Source organism: Periplaneta americana, chromosome 8 (genome assembly GCF_040183065.1).
Source record: "Periplaneta americana isolate PAMFEO1 chromosome 8, P.americana_PAMFEO1_priV1, whole genome shotgun sequence".
NCBI lineage: Eukaryota > Metazoa > Arthropoda > Insecta > Blattodea > Blattidae > Periplaneta > Periplaneta americana.
The window spans coordinates 620,052-644,346 of record NC_091124.1 but is presented as its reverse complement, the minus strand read 5'-3'; the positions used below and the strand labels follow the sequence as shown (position 1 = coordinate 644,346).

The window sequence follows — 24,295 nt, the reverse complement described above, 5'->3', positions numbered from 1 at the left end:
ATCACAAACAGCAACTGATTTGCAAGCAGCAAAAATAGCTATTGAAAAACACTGCCCAATGATATTACAGACAGTTCGATCAAATGATGTAACTACTGGAATCATCTGCAGTAACCATACCTTCCAGTTTTTAAGAGACTTGCTTTCCTTGCATGAAGAGAATGTCTTGAAATGCCACATAAGTTATAAGGTTCAATTATTGTTAAAGAATGTCTGCAAAATTCTTTTATACATGACAAATAAAGCTTCTGTAGTGTTTATACATCTTTTTAATAATCAAATCACATGCTTTACATAAGTGGAATGTGTAAACAAACATAAGACATCATAAGTAACACAAAAACTAAACAAATGATAAACGCTGGTAACTAAATTCCTAAACTGAGGATCTAAAAAAAAAAATAAAATAACATTCTCGCATTTGGAATTATTTTTATGAGGCAACTAGTTTCTATTCTAAGACTGTTTATCTGACGATACAGGGGGAGATGAAACAAGAAAGAAAGTTAAAAAATAAGCCACATTTTTATCCCATTCAAGTGTAAAACTTAACAAATTTACATGTAAATAAAAAAATACACTATCACTAGGATGACGATTATACGTAACTCCTTATATAATATACACAGTAATCCAAAAAGTATTGAACACTTAAAAAATTATTATATCGTAACTAATTTATGTAAGAGACATTTTGAAACCAACCCAGACCATTAACAACATGAACTAATATAGCTTTGATTCTCTACATTAATTTTCGCTTAAACATAGTATAGAGGTCCACCATAATATGTTATGCAATTTTGAAATAACTAAAAGAAATGACTGGCGAGATATAGAGAAACAATGCAACATTTATCATGAAGTATTAATTTTTTTAAATTCCAGAAATTCCTTTTTGAGACTGAAGTTTAGCTGTGTTTTCTTCAGATCTAGTATTATGCGAGTTCGAGCACAAAATGTCCATAAATAGATCTATACTAAAAGCCAATTTATAACTGAGGTGTCACAGTTATTCCGATAACCTGACAGTTGAGTGCATACTACATGCTCATCTGTAACCTACGTAGTTACCAAAGTGTGAAATTCTTTCTGAATCACCCTGTATTTCACAGTTTAAGCTTTGAGTGCACAGCATTAACTGAGGTACGTTTTAGGAGTTTATATTAAAAGAAAATGACTGATAATCTGGATAGACGCAACATTTTGTAAGAATGGAACCAGGAAGATTATCAGAGCAAATCATGAGATCACTCCAAAATGCAAAAGTAGTTTGCTAAGACCATGAAAAGATGGGCTTTACAGTAATCCTAATGAAATTCATTGCACTCTTATGCTGGAGAAAAAAATCTAATGTCTAAAACCTGGTGGCAGCTGCTGGAGAAAGAAAGGCTAGGATGAAGTGCCATTCTCCCTGCGAAAATAATTTGAAAGCATTGTTTGCTTCTGCTTACCATAAAAGTTTCAGCTTTTTAACTGAGTTGCGAGATACGTTAATTCTACAATTCTAAGGTTTTTATTTAACATTTTGATTTTTCACAACTGACCTTCATCCTGACTAAACTTCACTTGCTAAAAATACTGACTAAAAATCACGTGAAAAATATTCACTTGAATCACAGAAGAATTATTATTAACGGAACACATACAGTATGTTAGGTTTATAAAAAGCTAACAAATGAAATACAAACTCTTGAAAAAAATCTCACTCTAAAAATATTCACAACACAGAATAACTCTTTGCCTGAAAGCAATTGGATAACTGAAACAATGTCTGTCTTAGCCAAAGATTAGCATTTCTCTGCAGAGTAACTGGTAACTACAATGAAAACGTCAGTATTAACTTAAGACTGTAATAAATCACACCACTATTCATGATGGGAACACAAACATAACCGTAAAGATAATTTGTAACCATGGAAACATAACAACGACGTCATTTCATCATTTCTGTTGTCTATTCCAGTGCTCTGTGATTGTGTATTGTTTTAAAGTAATGAAAACATAAATATAAATGTTTGAAGTTTGCAAACTTTCATGTTATCATCTAAAGATAATATTAATGTTAGTGTTTATGTAAATCATTGTAAATAGCCTCATTAAATAACGTGAAAGCAAATTCTAGTGTTTATGTTATGGTACGTTTAATATTCAATGTGCATGAGCAATGAGAAATGTAAGGAACTCAAATCTTCAAATTCAAAATGTCGAAACTACAAATATTGTATTACGGTTAAAAAATAAAAGAAACTTACTGTATGCAAAACTGCTATATTGCATGAATATTTTAGAAGTGTTCCTGTATATTTGTGACAGCAGCTTACGAGGAATTTTTACATGTTAACCATTAGTACATTACAAAGTACCAGTTCAAAATTACAGTTGTACGACATTTTGGCTATCATTCGAAATAGGTATATTATTGAATAATTAGAATACTAGACTATCGTTGTTGTTGTTGTGTAGTCAACTATCCAAAGACAGTTCTGAACCTCACAAGTGATACCAAAATGCCAGGTAATTTTGAATTTAATGAAGTAAAAATTCAATACTTCAAGAAGTCCACCATAAGCCCATTATTTTTTAAACAGTGGTATCGGCAAAGTGATGTGGCACATGTTACTGAGATTAATGAAGAAAATATATGAATTATTTTTCGTAACTTATTCAGTTTTATCCTCGGAGCTGATCACAGCAAATGTCTGCTACCTTGTTGAGGACCAGGTAATTATTAAGCAGAACTATGAAAGAATAAGAACTACCAAGGGCTATTTAAATAAACCCAAAAAAACTGCTCACGTCCCTCTTGAGGATCAAAGAAAAATCTTGCCACGGCTGAGAAAGAAAAAATGCGTACTATTTTTAACAATTAGGAAGCCATATGCGCTCTTTTAAGGGTATAGTCATTCACGTCGAAACATTGATCCTTAGGAAACAAACGCAGGTGTGGAAGAGAGAAAAAAAATGAGCTACCAGACAGAAAAAATACCAAAACATAAGTCAGCCCTTTCAGACCCAAGAAAAATGTTTGGGAGGCTAATTCTATCATTGGAATTTTAATGTACATATTTCATTTCCTATCAAAAATGTTTGATTGATAAATAAAATTTGATGTGATCTAACGATTGTAATGATTGTTAAAGTTAATATTGAATAGATTAGGAAGTAGATAACTCATATATTTTCTCCAATATTTCATCAAGGACTTTCTAAGGGCCATAGCAGTATGAAAGATTATGGAAAGGAACTAGCATTTCTACTCACTCAGAAATCATGTCGTCCTTGATATATCAGTCTTTTTATGGACCAAGAAATTCTTCGAGGCTATAAAAGAGAATCTACCAGAGTTACTTATTACATAGAATTCATAAGAAAACATCTGTGAACTGCCTGAGGATTGGGCCTCGTTGTGGGAAAAAGCTTCCAACAGAGAGATTAATTTTTTCTTTACCTTTCTTGAAGCCGATACCGGTATACAATTTTGAAACATTGGATGATTTGCACCACGAAAAATTGGTATGTTGAAGTAACGAGGTTGAAATGCTTTACATTCTTCCTTCGCAATATTTCATGTTGAAGTATATAAAAGCCTTAGATCAGGGGTGGGGAAACTGTTTTCTTCACAGGCCATAGAAAAATTACACATTGAAAGGACTGTATGCTCACTACCAGACCTAGGGATTTAGGGCAAATACCTATTCTACTTTAGAAAGAGGTGAAAAAATAATATTGAATTCTTATGATTCATACAAAACTAGGCCTATTTGGATGATTTCATAGCGCCCTAAATGGTGGTTAGCACCAATTTCTGCCTCTTTTTAGGCCTAACATTTTCTGTTCTAACAGTTGTAAACAATAATTAAGTTAATACAAACAGTGGTATAGAAAATGGCTGGGGAAAAAATGTAAATGGGGGAATATTATAAGGAAAAATCCAGGATTTCAAGTAATGAATTGTGTAGCTCCCATTTTGTTGATCGAAAAGGAAGAAGAAGTGGACATAAAAACTGTGATAAATTTAAATTTACACCTACAACATTGGTCTGTGTAGAAAGATCATTTTCCTATTTTCAAAATGATTCTGACAGATAGAAATTACATTAAACTGTGAAAAATTAGGAACAATTCTGAATAATTAAAAAAAAAAAAAAAGAGTAAAATAGAATAGCTACTGAAATGTTCTAAAATATTGTTAATAATCTGTTTTAAGGCATTAGTATTAATGTTAGAGTAAAACTTCATTCAATCAATAGCATTTGTTTTTAATTACAACTTTTATTGCACTTGTATAACGTAGTTTACAAGTTTACTTTGGACACAATTTTTATTTTTCAGAGCCTAATATAATACTACTGAAACCTATTTAGATGACTAAAACTTAAATGTTACTTGCCAAAATTCCTAGGTCTCTTAATTACGAGTATAACAATAATGGTTATATAAATCTTGAAATAATACTGTTTATTTTTTAATTGTAAGACAAATTCGTGTTTAATGATATTCTTCAGTTGCCACAAAAGGCCCAAAAGCTAAAGATTGCCCATCGCTGTCTTTGGCTGATGTAGAAACGCAATTTTATGCAGCTGAACTGCATGACTCAATATTCAGTAATATATACATAATCAAAGAGGAACTTTCTGCGTTATAGTTAACTGGTTAACAGACAATACGTCTTGACACTGTACTACGGAGCATCCTATTTGTAAAATGTGTCTGATCTGGACCACATCAAGTTAGGTCCTTCATCTTACAAAATTAAAGTCAGAAAGCTTTCCTACTCTACGCATTTTCCAACAATCGACAATACATATCCATGACTTAACTCAGTAATATTTCTGTCTCTTTATGACAAGTGGAGCCAAGTTGATTCAGACTGTGAACTGGAAGAGCAAGAGTTCAAGTCCAGATGAAGGCAGAATTTTCAGGACAGTTTTTAGGGTCTATTCAGTCTTCTGTAAATACAATATCGGCAGCTGACCACATTATTGTGATGTGTGGGAGTGCTTCCTATCAAACTCCTGACATACATACAAACACATCATCATCATTATTCGGAGATTAAGGGTCGAATTCATAGTCTTCACTTATAAAATGAGGAAACACTTAAGTAATGAGCATTTCCTTAGCACTTATTTCAGATCGTATTGCAGAGACGCTACTCATTCATATGCCCTGAGCATTCCCTTGACATCGAAAGAAATATGGCAACATGGCTAGACATGAGCGCTTTCCTACATTCAATTGTTTTCCAGCGCCTTCAAATTGTTAAATCGGTATTATTGTCGTACACAAATACAGAAGTAAATATTATAGAGCTAAAAATTATACAAGATGTCCAGAAAGCATTTTACAGAAAAGAAAGAAGTGAGCTAAGATAACTAGTTATGAAATATGGAGATATCGTCGAAAGTAAAGAAAATTGATAATTGTTCTCTCCAAAAGAAGAAATTGACATGGAACAAAATTTCAGTTGAGTTTAATGCAAACTCAGGAAATATTCCTGTAAGTAAATCATTTTAATTTATTTTTCAGTTGTTTTTATGCTAAACAAAGTGGAAGTGATATAATTACACAAATTTTAACAGCTTATTCCTTGGGTAGAATAGAAACAAAAATGCAAATGACATTTTGTTGGGACATGAATGCTTTTCGAAAAAAAAATGCCGCTTAAATCTACCTGAAATGCTGCTGTAGCATAAAATGTCAAAGCAACCAGTACTTTCAGCAGTGGCGAAATCGGTAAGCCTGATGGTTGTATTGTGAATTGAAATGAGAGACACCAGAATATCCACAACAGTGTTCTTGTCGAAATGGTATCTCCTCTTAAATTGTTAATCATTATACATCTCTAAAGGGTTTTCCATGTCTCTGATATATCTTTTGCTTGCCGCAACTCATTTTCATTTTAATTACAGAACTCAATAAATTAAATTAAATCATAATCATCATCCATTGTATACCGAATCAGCTGATTACAATGCATATGAGGAAACACTTGAGTAAGCTGACAAGCTACCTTATTTGAATAAGTGTTCACTTCAGTGGGATTTATGAATTGGAAATTATTATAAGCAACTGCTTAAGTGTTTCCTTATGATAAGTGTTGACTATGAATTCGCCCCTAAACCATTTGGTTTGTTCTAATCTCATACTCTTTCGAAGCCATTGTCTCCATCTTTTTCTGGGGTGACTCACGTTTCTTCTTCCTTCGTAGATCTGTTTGGGAAAGCATCCGTCATCCATTCTATTTACTTGTATTAGCCAATCATTTCGATGTTGATCGATAAATTTTTAAATGGTAGTGATTTCTAGTTCTTGACGTATTTCCTCATTTCTTTTGTGACCTTATATAATGTGTCCTGTCACATATCTCAGAAATTTCATTTCATCAACTTCATTTCGTTGCATTTGAAGTTTTGTTATAGTCCAGTTTTCAGAGCCATAAAGCAGCAATATTGTTGTCTTAGACATATGTTTAATTATTACAATATATGGTTAAATCCATTTTTCCTGCCATATCTCTGTCAGTATCATAGGTAAGATCACACACATTCTAGACCAGCTCTGGGTATAAGAGGGGTAGTGAAAAGGTAGAAAAAACCCTGCCTTATCAACAAGCGCAGAATAAGGCTGTGTGCATCAGTGGTGGATTTTAGGCAACCAGCAAGAGCTGAAAGTTAGTAGAAGTCTGATACAATCCGCCACTGACCTTCATGTCCGCTTGTACTGCACCAAAACATCATCTGTTTCGGCCGGGGAAGGTGGAATGGAAAGTCAAGAGGTGATCTGTAATGACTCAGTTTAGTTAATAGCACCCAGGCCTGTCCTAGATAATTAAAATTACTGACCTAATGAATAATTTTAGTGTTTATAATATTTTTTGTTCTAATTGGGTAGACCCCTCTGAAAGCTATGATTTTTATCTTTGTCGATGATATTTGTAAGCTATATTCTGTTAGACAGATTTCTTGTTTACAGTGGGTACTCGTCTCTGAAAGTTGTTTTCGAAATTTGCTACATACAAACACCTTAGGTTATTTGTTTCTTATTTATTTATGCCCTGCAGTATATATTGACTGCACCCCACCTCTGGCTACTAGCAACAGGCATCTACCCATATAATGAACACCGATCAAAATACCCCTCATTTCTCTGAAAAACAACTGAATAGATTATAGTGGACTTTATGTTGTCAGCAAACAGCTGGATATATTAAGAAGATTGGATTGGATTGGATTGATTGATTGATTGATTGATTGATGGTTTTACACTTTCTATGCGTAATAATTTCTCTTAATACACCGAAATTAAATTGCTTGTTTTAATAAATGTTGTTGTTGTTTTCTAATGCCAGACGTTTGACAATAAAGTCATTTGACCTCTTGCACTCCAATATTTTTCAAAGATATTATCATGGCCAGCCACTGAAGCACAGATTTTGAGGTGTAAAGGTGTCTATAGGAGGCAAGAAGGTAGAGCACCCAGGTTTCCTAGTCCTTGGTTGGACGGGTTCTTTCTTAACACCTCCAAGTAAGATCAATGAAGACCATCGTGAGTTCTGGTCCGACAGGGTGAATAATTCTATTTCCGAGATGTAGACATCCTCAAGATAAGATTCATTACCCCCAATAATAGGGTGACAGAAGATGATGATGATGATTACTAGTGGAAATGAATTTTGATATTGCTAAGAAATGACTGTAAATTGTACTTGAAGTTCTCTTATTCAGAAAAAGGGTTCTTTCAGTTTCGTGAATCTATGACATGGAACCTTGCGATTTACATCCGTGTTTAGGAGTCGGAACATGGCAACTATGTTATATCTTCCGAATAACCCAAAATGTGGTTAGTTCAGTTATTGTTGTTTCCTAATGCCAGGCGCTTGACAATAAAGTCATTGCACCGGCACCTTGTTCCCTGGAGATCAAGGATCCGTCAGTGTATAAATGAAGCCAGTTTTGTGGAGGGTACCTAATATTAATTGTCTCTAAAGACAATTGTTTCATTATTTCAATGTTTACTTCTGATTTCAGTATTTCTTCTGTTAAATTTAGATTATACTCTATATTTAATAGAGTTAAAGGATTTGGTTTAATTTGTAAGTTTTCTTTTAAATTCAGGATGTTAATTTTCTGTTTGAAAACCTGTTGTACACTGTACGGGATGCCACCATCAGATTGCGTCTGTGTGCATTGGTGGCTAGTTGACAGCAAAGCAAAAGTTAGTATGCTAGAGGCTGTGCCCCAAGATGGATGTAAGTAAAGTTGAGCAGCGGTCATACGTGGAAATTGCAGTTCTTGGCAGAAATGCTCGTCGGTGTCATTCTGAGCTACGAGAAGCATTGGGTGATAGTGCATTGGAACATCCTCCCTACTCGCCTGATCTCAGACTATACGACTTTGATTTAACTCCCCAATTGAAGAAGCCGCTGCGTGGGAAGCGGTTTGTAAACAGGGAGGACATCTTAACAGCGTTTCGACAAGAGGTAGTACACATGGACGAATCATTGATGATATTCATTGCCTGCATCATCATTGGCAAAGATGTATGGAAGCTTTGGAGGATTATTTTGAAGGGTGTTAGCTGTGAGTAATGTACTTTGTTTAATTTTGTGCATAATAAAACAATGATTTCTATTTACGCACCTTTCAATTTCCCTTACCCATTGCCTCCTGTACCCGGACCCAATCTGGTACTAGCATTGCGAAGCACATTCCAGTGACCGTCAATCGCATAACAGTGAATTTTTATTCCTGCAGCTTTATTGGCTGATATAATATAGTTGCCATGACTTATGAAATGACCCTCGTACTTATTTCTTTACAATATTGCAATCTAAACTGGTTATTTCAATGTTGAATAATTCTAACTAGCCTTTATTCTCTTTCAAATCTATATTTAAATTAATGTTAAAATGTGTCTAATATTTAATTCGAGTTCTGACAAAGGAAACACATATTCGGATAATTGGAAATAGAATTGTTTTACTAGTAAAATAAGTAGATGATGAATGACTTTTCTTAAACTTTTCCTTAAAATTTAATACTTAGAGATGAACAGGGGAAAAGAGGAACTGGTCATGTACAGTGATGCCTACTGTTAAAAGATTTGTAAAAATATTACCTGCAATCTTTATTAAGCAGTTTTTACACAACACTAAAGTGGACAGTACCCCGTAAGCAGCCCAATGGTCAGCTTTAGATCTAATCAGAAACTGTCTTCTGCCATTCACTTGTCTCCAGTCCGCAGTCTGATGTTCTACCAACGGTGACAACTCAGCCCCACTGAATTTGTGAACTCTGTTGTAAGCAGTATTCAGGTTCTTCACTGGATTTTCAATTTAAGGTACTCATCTACCCTTAATTTTTAATTTTCCTTAAAAAATTTGATTCTTTTGGTTTTTATGTCATCTGAAAGCTTGAACTTTCTAGTTTTCAAAAATATGTCAGTTCTGTCTCTATGGTGTTTCGTTAATTAATTAGTTAAGTGTTTATTGAATGGAAACACCCTTGCAGTTTTGCAAGGTCAATCCGTCACATTCTGTTAATTTTATATATTTTTCGTGTAATAACAATTCGAATTTGATGGTAGACTTTGATTGTATTATTTTTCATACAGTCAGGAAGCTGTGTGTTTGGTTTACAATTTTTCATACCCTCAAAATGTAGATGATTTTTCTCTGTGTTCAGTTTTACAGCATTTTACAACACTAATGTTAACACAAAGTACACTTAGAATTGAGATATTTTCAGTGTTTCCACACCAAAATGAAGCTGATTAACATAGCTATAGTCCTGTCGCTCTTATTTTCGGCAGCCAATCACGTTGCAGGTCAGCTACATTTAAATGTCTGCATCTTGTGATTCGCTGCTGATGACGTTATGCACTTCCTAAGGCTCGATAAATACTTAATATAATCACCTGCCATTGTGTCTCTTTTGTTGGCGTTTACAGAAAGCACACAAGGACGTTATTTGCTGCTCAATTACAGTGCGTTTGATTTATGATCATAGGAACTACGACATGATAATGTTTAACGGTGCAGCAAATAGATTCCTTGTCTGCTAGCTCGGCAACGAAAGAACAAAAATGGCGAACAATACTATTTACCTAGACTTTATAGAGCCTTCACTTCCTAAGGCGTAAGCAAAGAGGAGGAGTCATGCCGGGAATAACAGCGACATGACTGTAAGTGCTAGACTACACACAGCGTCCAACTGCTTAAGGAAGTTAATTTAAAACTCCAAGATTTTACATTTTTATTTTTATGTTTGAAATTTTCACGCTTATTCTGTATTCTTTTAGGAGTAAGACGGTGAAAGAAATTTTGCTCAAGCATAAAAACTGTGGGCTAACAACTAAAATAAATTTCAGTTTTTTGCTTTAAAAATTGCCACCCTGCCCTCCCAAAAACATTTGAGGGGTTTATTTTATGCGAAAATCCTTAATTATGTGTGAAGTAATCAGGGGAAAAAAAATTTTTTAATTTGGGTCAAAACTGCAAATGTTTCTCTGAAGGGTAGATAAGTATCTTAAATATGTTTAACCTTTCTTCTGAGATTTATTATTCCATTCTTTATTCGTTGTCTACAGATCTGATTTATACTATCATTTGGTATATACATATATGAATTTATTCACAATGTCATGACACTAGTGCTTTTATTTGATCCACGCTCCGTTCAAATAAAAGGCAGGGAGTAGTTGAACACCTGTACAACTGGAATATCTGGTAACACAGTGCCTAACATCAAGAAACTGGAACATCTAAGTATACGTGCCTAGCTTCACTACGACCAAGAGAACCACGACTTGGACTTCGGTGACAGAGGGGTTGTGGGGGTGGTGGGGGTGTGCGCGGTGGGTGTTGAAGACGACGATGTCTTCTTGACTGCATCTTCATCTGATGTCGGTATCGTGCCGTCCTTTTCTTCTGCTGTCTTGTCGGGTCCTGCGTCTCCCGCCACTTTCGTGTTGGTCTCCCGCTGCATCTGCTTCTCGTACACCCTGACGTCTTCCAGCGTCATCCCGTGCCACTCGTCAATCCACGCAAACGCCTGTCGATGGCCGAGGAGCAAGATCTCTCGGATGCTCTGAAATGCAAATTGCAACATGTCTCATATCTCTAGTAACAGCATTAAGGCATTACATACACATAACACCACTAAAAATTTATGTTTTATCGATGTTATTGCTCCATGCCCTCAGTCCTACTTCCATTACATTTTAGATGCCGACTTAATGTCTGATAATTGCTCTTAAATTTAAAAGAAAAAATATTTGCCTGCATAAAAAGTTTCTTGAATTGTGAATTTTCAACATTTTCATTTTGCAATTTGTACCAAACTGCTCTAAAAAAATTACTCCCAAGATGTTAAATATTTTTTAGTTTTAATCAACAAATCCTAGCTCAATAGTTAGAATATCTGCGCTGAAAGAGGAAGAAAATTTTTTCTTCATATATTTGAATTTTTAAGAAATTTTTTTTTTTGTTTTTATATTTCTGCTAGAGATAGGATAAAGATTGAGTTACAGTTTGTCGATCTTATTAAGAAAAAAGACCATGCAAAATGTCATGCAATTATCTAAAAAAATTGTGTAAGATATGTTGTTGTTGTTTTCTAATGCCAGGCGTTTGACAATAAAGTCATTTGACCTCTTGCACTCCAATATTTTTCAAAGATATTATCATGACCAGCCACTGAAGCACAGATTTTGAGGTGTTCCGAATCCATTTCTTGGTTTGAGTTGCACAATGGGCAGTTAGGGGACTGATATATTCCAATTCTATGCAGGTGTTTGGCCAAACAATCATGGCCTGTTGCCAATCTAAATGCAGCTACAGACGATTTTCGTGGTAAATCGGGAATTAACTGTGGATTATGATGCAGAGAGTTCCATTTTTTCCCTTGGGATTGTGTTATCAAATTTTGTTTGTTGAAGTCTAAGTATGTAGATTTAATAAATCTCTTCACAGAGTAATACGTAGATTTAGTAACAGGTCTGTAAGTAGCAGTGCTGCCCTTCTTTGCTAAAGCATCCGCATTCTCGTTTCCCAGGATTCCACAATGGGATGGTATCCATTGGAATACAATTCTTTTATTGAGTGATATTAATTGAGAGAGCATTTTAGTTATTTCTGCTGTTTGAAATGAAGGTGTGTGTTTAGAGACTATTGATAGAATAGCTGCTTTGGAGTCTGACAATATAACTGCATTCCTAAATTTATTGATGTGGCAGAGAAGATTCCTGAGACTTTCACTTATTGCAATGATTTCACCATCAAAACTTGTTGTTCCATACCCAAGAGATCTATAAAGTGAGAAGAGACAGCACGTAACACCTGCACCGGCACCTTGTTCTCTGGAGATCAAGGATCCGTCAGTGTATAAATGAAGCCAGTTTTGTGGAGGGTACCTAATATTAATTGTCTCTAAAGACAATTGTTTCAGTATTTCAGTGTTTACTTCTGATTTTAGTATTTCTTCTGTTAAATTTAGATTATATTCTATATTTAATAGAGTTAAAGGGTTTGGTTTAATTTGTAAGTTTTCTTTTAAATTCGGGATATTGATTTTCTGTTTTAATTCTTGAACCATGGATATGAAACTTTTTTGAGTTTTCAATCTACACAGAGGACTGTATGAATGCCAATTGTTTCCTGGTAATCTGATAAGTTTTTCATATTGAATCAGTGCTTTTTCTTCTATTGTCATTTTGATGCTGTTAATATTAGTGAGGAATCTCATAGAATCTATTGGAGTTGTTTTGATTCCACCAGTAATGAGTCTGAGAGCTTGGTTTTGAACATATTCTATGTCGTTTATGAAAGGTGAAGTAATTAAAATTTCTCCGCAGTATGTCAGCACTGGCTCTATAAACATTTTGTATGTAGTGTTCAAAGTATTCCTAGAGCATCCCCATTTCTTTCCTGCTAGTCTTTTCAGAAGGGAGAATCTTTTACGAGCTTTTTCAGAAATGTATTTCAAATGGTTGCTCCATGTTAACTTACTATCGAAAATAACTCCAAGATATTTGGATTCATAAGTACTAGGAAGGTGTTGGCCATTGTATTGGATATTTTTTTTATTGGGTTATTTTACGACGCTGTATCAACATCTAGGTCATTTAGCGTCTGAATGAAATGAAGGTGATAATGCTGGTGAAATGAGTCCGGGGTCCAGCACCGAAAGTTACCCAGCATTTGCTCGTATTGGGTTGAGGGAAAACCCCGGAAAAAACCTCAACTAGGTAACTTGCCCCGACCGGGAATCGAACCCGGGCCACCTGGTTTCGCAGCCAGACGTGCTGACCGTTACTCCACAGGTGTGGACTATTGGATATTGAATTCTCTTTCTTTTTTACCAAGTGAAAATATTTGGTAGTTACTTTTGCTTAAATTGAGTGTCATCAAATTTGATGTATTCCATTCATGTAGTTGATTTAGAGCTTTAAGAGCAGAATTTTGAATTTTGTCTCTATGTCTGTAAGATCCGGAAGTCCACAAAACTATATCATCTGCAAATAGTGCTAGTTGCATTAAAAGTTAGAAACCAACAATGACATGACATGTCTATTGCGAATATGATAATGTCGCCCAATATGTGAGGTGGAGAATGAGCACTGTGCTGACACAATATCCAGCCATGTGTCCATGCAGTAGGTTGAGAAGATAACCCAGACTTGGACTTGGATTCCAGCTCTGCAGACAAGACACGACGGAAAGAAGGAACAAAAGAAACAAATGAAGAAAGAGAGCCTTTTATGCATGGTAGGTCTGATAAAGTACCCTGTGAATCATATCTTCAGCCTTGGTCTGCAGGCCCCAAACCTCGAAGGAGACCTGAACCATCTTGTAGGAGCACATGATGGGCGTCACTGAGTCCCTCCAGCCCTCGACCAGGGGGCCTCGCCCAGTCTTCTGCGACTGGAAATATCTCACGTCCTGCAACAGCATACATCCAGAACAATCAAAGGAAGAAACATCCCCCCCTTCTAAGTGAATCACTTTAACGTTACCAAATACTTAGTTCAGATGTTACCACATTATTAGGTTTGAGATTCATGTGTTCAATCCCTGCCCATGACGGCAGATTCTTATACTTTCACATTACAAAAAGTGCTGTGGTGCTGCTAACGTCATCTATATTCAGCAATTCATCTTGAACTAATGGACGACTATTGTTGATATTGCATGTATGTATTTATTCACACTGCAATGGGTATGTACCCGGTGGCAGTGGTAACTAATTACACTCAATAATGGCAATAATAATAAACACAACTAATAAAAAACAATAATTTATAATAATAATAATAATAATAATAATAATAATAGTGATGATAATAATAATAATAATAATAGTAATAATAATAATAGTAGTAATAATAATAATAATAATAGTAATAATAGTGATGATGATAATAATAATAATAATAGTAATAATAATAATAGTAATAGTAATAATAATAATAGTAATAATAATAATAATAATAATAATAGTAATAATAATAATAATAATAATAATAATAATAATAATAATAGTGATGATAATGATAATAATAATAATAATAATAATAATAATAGTAATAGTAATAATAATAGTAATAATAATAATAATAATAATAATAGTGATGATAATAATAATAATAATAATAGTAATAATAATAATAATAGTGATGATGATGATGATGATGATGATAATAATAATAATAGTAATAGTAATAATAATAGTAATAATAGTGATGATAATAATAATAATAATAGTAATAATAATAATAATAGTAATAATAGTGATGATAATAATAATAATAATAGTAATAATAATAATAGTAATAGTAATAATAATAATAATAGTAATAGTAATGATAATAATAATAATAATAAAATAATAATAATAATAACAAGAAGTATCCTAAATTAAATGAAGCATGATCACTTAAAATAACATTTAAAGTAAATCTAATTTGTATCTTAACCCTAAGTTCGAACTAAGACCCACGAGTGTGACAGGTTCATACCTGCACAAGTACCTTTCGGCACTACACTTATTTCGCTGTCAACTCACTCACTGCACTGATTCTACCTGATTTCACTAACACTTCTAACCATTTCACTGTTCAAATACTTTGCACAGCCACTTCACTGACACCAACACACTTCACTTACACAATAGACTTCACTGACACAACACACTTCACTGACACAACACACTTCCTCACTGATAGAACACTTCAAATAACAAGATATCAATTACACCCTTTAAGTAGTGTGTATAATATACTACCGTCTATTAGTAAAGTCCTTAAGCCTATTTTTAATACATTTTTGGTTATTGGTAAAGCCTTTAGTAAGTCTGCAGGTAAAGCATTCCACTATATGCAAGTGAATTTACCTGGAAATGGTGCACATAAAATATAAATTTTAGTAAGAAAAAAAATTAATTAGAATCTGTTAAAAAAAAATACAAGAGATTGTGAGAATCTGTGGAAAATAAAGTTATCTATGGCTTTCCCATCAGTTGCATCATTATATCTGGGCTATCCTGGCATAAAAGACCCAATAAATAGCAGATTCTTCCAAGACACATCCTCTAAAAATAGAACTAATAAGCTGTTTCAAAATGTTGGATACATTACACTTGAATACAGTCTGATATACTCAAAAACTTAACCATAATTTGAACATAATTACAGTATGGCTCAGAATAATATATCGAAACTCTAAACAACATGGAATTTAATTGAGAAATATACGAGGCGTGTTCTTAAAGTAAGTTCCGTTTTCAATTATAGCTGTCGCATCGCTGCAATCGTTATTTTGCGCATGCGTGTTTTCTTCTTCAGTCCTCAGACAAGCTATGCATTCAGTTTCAGAGCTTCAGTCCGTGTGCGTGGTTAGTTATGATCAGTTGAAATGTTTAAAGTGATCGAGCACCCCGCCGACTGTGAGATGTGCTCTGTTATCCATCTCTTGAATGCGAGGAACATCAAACCAGCTGACATTCATTGTCAACATTGTGAGGTGTACGGTGATGATGCCATTAGTGATGGAATGGTCAGGAGATGGCACACACAGCTCGTGACACCCAAAATCTCATCTCGAAATTTGGCTCCGAATGACTTTCATCTCTTCCTGCACCTCAAGAAGTTCCTCAGTGGTCGTTTTGATGGCGACGAAGTGAAAACAGCAGTGTGGGAGTGGTTCGCATCGCAATTCTACAATGAGGGGATAGAAAGACTTGTGCCACGACTCAATAAATGCCTCAATAATGGTGGAGATTATGTTGAGAAGTAATTGAAGTGTGGGAAATACAATGCAACAAAAATGGTTTGTAAATATCTTCCCGTTTACTTACTACACTCTTTTGGAACTTACTTTAAGAACACGCCTCGTACAATATCAACCAGTAATGTATACATGTTCTTAATTTTTTTACTAGGTTATTTTACGATGCTTTATCAACATCTCAGGTTATTTAGCGTCTGAATGAGATGAAGGTGATAATGCCGGTGAAATGAGTCTGGGGTCCAGCACCGAAAGTTACCCAGCATTTGCTCATATTGGGTTGAGGGAAAACCCCAGAAAAAACCTCAACCAGATAACTTGTCCCAACCGGGAATCGAACCTGGGCCACCTGGTTTCCCAGCCAGACGCGCTAACCGTTACTCCACAGGTGTGGACTACATGTTCTTAAAATTCTCTATTATTCCTTAAGACATATTTTGTAAGGTTCTTAAAGATCACTGAACATTCTTTTTATTGTCACTCTTGTTATAAACTGAAGGACGTGTCTGATGTTTTCTTTCTGCTCAGTGATGTTTGTGGATATCGAATCTCTGCGTACAGGCCCTTCAGGATACCCCACAGATATGCATGGGGGAGAAAGGTCAGGGAATTTGCAGGAAAGGGGTATTCTTGATGGTGGATCTTTATGAAACTCTTCATGAAGTTCACATATCACTCCGCCACTTGTGTATGAAAGAAAATAACGCTTTTCTTGGATGCTGAGTACCATTTCGATTATGTTTCTTTCACAGCCTTCTTTAACAACAACTGAAGTAACAATTAACAATGCCGTCAATAATTTTTCTCACTGAGCTACGAGTGCAACATAATCAAACTTCGGTATACTTTATTGTGGGCCATACTGTACAAACCTGGTAACAGTCAAACCTACCTCTTCTTCCTTGTAGTGTTTAGGGTTTACTTCGTCGTAAGCTATGTCAACAAATTCCACGATTCTTTCATTCAGAATGTCTGGGTCCAAATTGAGGCACTGTAACAAATTGGTTCAGATTAGATTATAAACCATACATGGGCACAATTTTCGGTTGCGTGAGGCACTCGATTTGAAATAGTTTGTTTACTAGGAGAGGAGACTGCAGAGTAGGATGGGAAATATAAACTGCTGTGACCTGCGTCACCTTATCGTAATCGCTAAGGCGGTCAGTGGCGAATTATTAGGAAAGCGCTTGGTTAACGTGAGAGACTTGAAAACTTTTATTCAATTTAGCAAATTAATTCGGCAGCTTTAATCATAAACCTCTTTACTGTTTCTCCGTAGCTGACTTGATTTAAATCACAGGCAAGAAATTGCGTAACTAGCCAATAATATTCCATCATGTTGTCTACGTTTATTTTCTTGAATATTCTGGCATTTCTCAAGATGACTTAATAGATTTGCACGTTCTCGACCTAAAATAATTTCAGAAAATCATATTTCGTTTTCTACGCACATTTGATATTTTTTTTTTTATAAATTTCTTTTGGAAATAATACATACAAACAACATTTAATTCCTCGTACCTTTTAATGCAGCGTGTTTAAGGTATAATGTCGTATTTAGTATACTATGCAAATGTTAAGATCATAAATTTTCTTCGGAATAGTACGAAAAATAACATTTAATTTGTCTTACCTTCTAATTCAGCATGTTCTTTATGACATAAGGAGTAATGTCGTTGTATATTAAATTTATTAATGCCTAATAGGATTTTCGAGCACAACATACATCGTATGTTCTCCTCTTCTAAACAGCAAAAAAACTCTTCCTCCCATTTCTCATGAAATAATCGTTTTCTAACGCGTACACCCTGCTTTGATAATGTCATTATGCCACCACTGATATTGCTTATGAAACTGATATAGAACCTGCCCACGCTTAGGAGCTGCGTGAGGGAGGAACGGGGACTGTGAAGATGATGTCACTCAGAGCGATAAGCTCTGTGAAGGTCAGTGAGACACTAATTCTCAAGTGAGGCACGATGCCCATCTCTGTTATAAAAGTGACGTAGAGTCACTAACAATCAATCCTTCATGATCTGTTGTTCTACCTCTATCTTGAGCCTTTAACAGTTTGGCATCTTTATCAAAAGAAATCTGTGCTCTTAATTGGGATTTATGACAGCCAACTTCGTTTCACAGCGTAGCTACCTAAAACACGATCTCTTAGCTGTACATTCATATAATAAATGCCTAGCAGTCAGTGGCGGCTCGTCAGATTTAATTATAGAGGATCTGAGCTATAATCAAAACGTCAAATAAAAATGCTAAATTTCAAAAAAGCAATACCATGTACTATACAGGGTGACCCGTACATAATGTCATTAATTTCAGGGTATTATTCTTCGAGATATTTCAAACAAAAAAGTTTAATACAATTTTGCTGATATTTGCTTCCTTTTCGAGATAAAAATTGTTTTATATGAAACATTTCATAGCGTACTTTGGGAAAGCCATTGATTTAATTCCCAATATGCTCAATCAATTTAAGAGAGCTGTTTATTATGATAATAAATGATTAAAAAATGTTACTTTTGTCCTTTAAATGTGCTGAAATTTGATCTGAAAGAATGTAACATTGTAAAATTCCTTTGCAGAACGAAAAGTTACATTTGTTCGGATCAAATGTCTCCACATTTAAAAGACAAAATTAAAATTCTTTCACTCATTTATTATCATAATACACTGCTCTCTTAAATTGACTGAGCATATTGGGAATTAAATCAATGGCTTTGCCAAAACATGCTATGAAATGTTTATATCATAGAATTTTTATGTCGCAAAGAAAGCAAAAACGAGCAAAGTTGCATTAAACTTTACTTGAAATACCTCGAGAAATAACCCTTTGAAATTAATGACATAACTTACGGCTCACCCTGTATACATACAGAATGGAAGGGAACTAAATAGGATCCTTTTCCAAGATGAATCAGGGCAGTGAGTTAAACGAGAAAATGCGTGATTGGCTGCTGAAATAAAAATCTGTGTACTCTAAATGCTGCACATCCTACAGGAGAAAATAATCATAATGTAAATCCACTCTAAAAATAAAACTACAAATTGAAAGTGGAACTTACATTTTCTGTGCTTCCATTATTGTTTTCGTATTTTGTCTTGATGGATATGGTGAACTTTGGCACGAAGGAACACTGCAAACAGATGTGTAACAATTCAGACTTTCTTACATAATTAAACACAAAGTGTGTAATTATTATATAAAATATGCTATTTGTTAAATTCAAAACTTTAGAACTTGTAATGAAATGGTATGCATATAATAAATTATGGCGTACTATTCATTAGACGCAAATAATAATAATAATAATAATAATAATAATAATAAAAAGGTAAAGGTAAAGGTATCCCCGTAACATGCCATGAAGGCACTTGGGGGGCATGGAGGTAGAGCCCCATGCTTTCCATGACCTCGGCACTAGAATGAGGTGGTGTGGTCAGCACCACGCTCTGACCGCCTTTTACCCCCGGGAAAGACCCGGTACTCAATTTTATAGAAGGCTGAGTGAACCTTGGGGCCGTTCTGGAAGTTTGGCAACGAGAAAAAATCCTGTCACCACCTGGGATCGAACCCCGGACCTTCCAGTCCGTAGCCAGCTGCTCTACCAACTGAGCTAATAATAATAATAATAATAATAATAATAATAATAATAATAATAATAATAATAATAATAATAATAATATATTATATAATATAATTTATTATTATTATTATTATTATTATTATTATTATTATTATTATTATTATTATTATTATTATTATTATTATTAAATACACTAGAGTTAAAAGCATGGCCTGTGGTTGTTTCAGTTCACTCCTCCAAAGAAAATCAATATCCCAGAAACTGAAGCTTGTTCTAGAATTTGATTTCAGTTACTATTTTAATTGTTCACATGTTTCACCTAAGTCTTATTCTTGTATTGGAACTGAGCATTTTTTTTAATGATTCGGCAATTTTATTTCCCTCGCAATATGTGTCGCAATTTGTAAATATCATGAGTCATTGTCAGAATCGCCTGATAACCTACATAAACAGTAGCAGGCCTATTGATTAATTCCAGTGTCAAATGAATGTCATGTTGCGCTCTTTCCTTCTATTATTGTTTCAGAATTGCATATACAGAAAATGTATATACAGAAAGTAACTAAATTATGCAGCAAACATCGCATGAGTACACTCACTTCCATTATAATGAAAACATCTTACATAAATATGGACCTAGAATTGCTTCCTTGTGGAGTTAATTAGAAGCAGTAATAACGTTAATGCAATAATTTTTGAGACCATTCTTCAGTAAACATTTTTAATTTAGGCTACGTTAAAATCGCTTGTTGCCATGGTTACTAAATGAAGGAACATATACAAAATAAATGACAGTCTGCAGACATCTGATCCCTGTAAATGTCTTGTCCATTGTATATTGCTGCACACACGACAATTTTATTGTGGATGTAGGCCTAATTTATAAACAAAAAGAAAAATTCCCTGTATTGGTTGTACTGGCAAGTTCCTAGTTCTTGTATGCTAAAATGTGCAATTGAATAAATGTGAATACTACAAAGAGAAGTTCAACACTGAAATGAAACAATTACAATCCAGCATACCTCCAAAATTCTGTTATGCATTTTAGCTACACCTTGTCTACAGGATGTGACATGAGAGGCTCAACATTGCTCAGGAGTCACGTGTATTGCTGAAAAATTCAACACAAAAGCATATGCTACATGCCTAATAGACGAGCAACAGCATGTTTTTTCTTTGACAGATGGGCCCCATTTGATTGCCAGATACTGGCCATGGAATGTTGGTTCCCTTTATTTAATAGTTAAATTTAGATTTAAGACCTCTCCTGGCATTACATTATCATAATCATCCTATCACATCATCGGGGTAATGTAACTCAGCCTTCCAGGCACCCCAACCTCAGAAGTGGGTTACAACTAAGCCACGGCCAGGAGAGAAGACCAGAAATGTCGAAAAGACAACCTGGTGGCATTGGATTAATAATATTTAATTTAATTGATATTATGTTCTCTATTCTGTAGTGCTGCTTTTGCACGTCATTTTCCAAACACCCTGTATATGAAACATTAAGCAGAATGAAACTTAAAACTATTTTGCCCTGTAAAGGGCCCCATACACGCAGAGACTTATACTGAAGGTAAGTCTGTACAAACCAGGCAAATCCCCCCGTGTATGGGTGAAAAATATTGAGACTTTCGTCCTTGAGGTAAGTCACTCGAGTTCAGCAGCTGCTTGAATTTTTCCAAATGAAGTGGGAGAAAAATAAACATAGGAACAAACGACAATGCAAGCACGTGGTCAAGATTTCGTCATCGTTTCGTTTTAAGCAGTAGTTTTTTGTAGCAAAATTGCGGCACACTATGAAAGTAGAAATTTCAGAAATATTCTCACACATTTCTATGAATGTAGGACCATGAAGGAATAGTCTTTCTCCAGTGATATCATTTCTCCACGGAGAATTATTGATTTAAACGACCTCTTGCAACTTTTTTGTGAACTGTAAGTCTGAGCATGTATGACAATAATCCAATACAGACATACATCCTGCAGGTAGGTCTATAGAAATAAGTCTTTGCATGTATGGTAACCTTAAAACAAATACAAAATCAATATAAAAGCTGCAACACTTACTGTGTACTCTGATTGATCGGCAATTGGAATTGGCATGAAAGAAAAGGAGAAAAATAATTACTGATAACGTACATGCAGTCATACGAAATCACAAATTCTTTTTGTTTGTTAGCAGATTCAGATTATAATTCTGAAATCCTGTTCACATGACACTCACCTGTGATGGTAAATGGGTAGTAGTTCCATGCCTTTTCTGTCACATAGAACACTTTTGGGATGAATGACTGGACCCAGTATGGCAGTCGGCTAAAGAACACATGGACAACATCAAAACAGAAACTTTTTTGGAACAAAATAGAATACTTTATTGTCGTTACACAGCACATGGCCGTATTAGATAAATTCAGGTCACATACAAGTGTGACATTAAACGGAGTGATGCATTAACTTAGTGATTCCATATTTACATAAATGTATAAAAATATAGATTGTTATTTTTTCTTCAAAATCAAATATGCTGTATACAAAATTGCGAATTAACCAACATCTACAATAAACTTCAAAATTTCTTAATCACATACTTTTTACAACATTGGGCAATAAATTGTACAGTTTTATACCTACATTTTACAATAAGTTTCAGTTTTATTTAATCTTAAAGTGGAGGATCTATATAATTTCTGTGTCGTGTGTTATGGGAGTGGACATTAATACTTGTATTAAAATTATCTAGGTTTTCTATAATGTGCATTATGGTGCTGAAATAAAAATGAGAGGGAGAATCAAAATCTGTAGCCTATTCCTTAAAGACGGTTCTGCATGATTCCCTATCTGACATCCCTTCATGATTCTTTTTCACCAACCAAATTTTTTAGTTTTCTTAAGTTAACATTTTGCACAGATATTGAGAAGGCATATGTACAATCCAATTTAATTTTGCATCTAAGTATATATCCAAAAGCTTTACTAATGTGCACAGCTATTTATATTGTCATTAGATAGGTGGAAATTAATTGTTTCACTTTTATTCTGATTTAAGACAAGTTCATTACTGCTTTCTACCCATGAGTTAGCCACATCCATCATTAACTGAGTTCCTCCTGAATACTCACGTCATCCCCAACTGTAATAAAAGTGGTGTCATCTGCATACAGCATTGATCTGTACTAAACAGGTAGGTAAATCATTTATCTAAATGAGAAAGAGGAAGGGACCTAGTACAGAACCATGTGGGACGCCAGTTACTACATTGTGCATAATATTAGACTGCATTTTATTGACATTAACGATTTGGCTTCTATACAGCTACATAAATCAATGGTTTTGTAGATCTGTTACTACTTCTAGAAATTTAATCAAATCAGTCCTTCCCAGACTCTTAGTGTGGCAGTGTGAGAATATCATATTAGAGATGGAGACACATATAAGGTAGAATTTATTATTTCCAGGGATAGGATAACTGGTGAGAATTATAATGGCAGGAAATGCGTGAATTCTGAAGTAACAGTTTTCTCTCTTAATATAGGCTAGTGTTGGGGGACGGAACTGCATATGCAATATTAGGGAAACGGACCATTTTCATAGTAATTCGTCCTGGACCTCTCGCATGATATATTGGTAATTAGTAGAGAGAGAAGGGAGATGTGCCTCCTTTATAGTGTAGTTCTTCTGGAGAATATCTCTTTCCTCTCTCTGCTAATTACCAACATAACACGCGAGAAGTCCTTTTCCCTAGCATTGCGCCCTGGACCTCTCGACTGATATATTGGTTACAACTGGGGCGAGGCTAAATAGTGTATCTACACGACAGTCACTGCAAACCCTAGACCGGGAATAAATCGCCGGTCGTTCGTCGGCAGAATAGGCCTACGAAACGACTCGACGATTAAATTTCAGAACGTGACAACCAACTTACGTGTAATTAAAGCTAAATCTTTACACAAACCTGGACAAATGAATCCTTTTTTCTGTGTACTGCCCCCTTCCATGCTCAGGATCTTCACAAGCAACATTTTCAACCACCTCTACTCCTTCTCCTGAATCAGTTTGTTCATGACTGTGTCGAGCTATCATATACAGTTGACCAATTTGGTACTACACCAAGTAAACAAACAGTATTAGGCTGCAATCCTTCACATACAATCATAATTTATACAAAACATCAATATTACACTAAATCAATTTACCTCTTCAACAGTAAGAGGCATACATATCCTGTATTCCTTAGTAAGAACCATTATTGTTCAGTGTTAATGGAAAGAAAAAGCTAAATAACATGAATATTCAATTATACATATTAATGTCCATTAATTTTGGCACCACTAAATAGTCAATATTCTCGCTTCCTTCTCCAAGCAGAATACACTAATCGAAATGAAAATAAACTCAATGTACGTAG

At 34.6% G+C, this 24,295-nt stretch overlaps 1 protein-coding gene across 1 annotated transcript; it reads right to left on the bottom strand.

The window, feature by feature from the left end:
- Window positions 1-252: 252 nt before the first annotated feature.
- Window positions 253-24,295, bottom strand: rdgBbeta (cytoplasmic phosphatidylinositol transfer protein 1). Its single transcript, XM_069832255.1, has 8 exons — window positions 24,084-24,295; window positions 23,843-23,991; window positions 22,115-22,203; window positions 21,958-21,965; window positions 19,363-19,434; window positions 17,181-17,279; window positions 13,790-13,945; window positions 253-11,093 (listed from the first exon to the last, which is right to left on the bottom strand). Exons 1-8 carry the CDS (start codon window positions 24,132-24,134, stop codon window positions 10,791-10,793), a joined length of 927 nt encoding a protein of 308 aa, XP_069688356.1. The 5' UTR covers window positions 24,135-24,295; the 3' UTR covers window positions 253-10,790.

Bases quoted from the DNA above. Each gene is read 5' to 3' on its own strand.
- rdgBbeta (XM_069832255.1), bottom strand. From the start codon at position 24,134: ATGGTTCTTACTAAGGAATACAGGATATGTATGCCTCTTACTGTTGAA. The intron at 17,280-19,362 runs GTAAGTTCCACT...AATTTGTTACAG, and splicing joins ATAATGGAAGCACAGAAAAT to TGCCTCAATTTGGACCCAGA. The intron at 11,094-13,789 runs GTACTTTATCAG...TTTGCATTTCAG, and splicing joins CTGAAGATATGATTCACAGG to AGCATCCGAGAGATCTTGCT.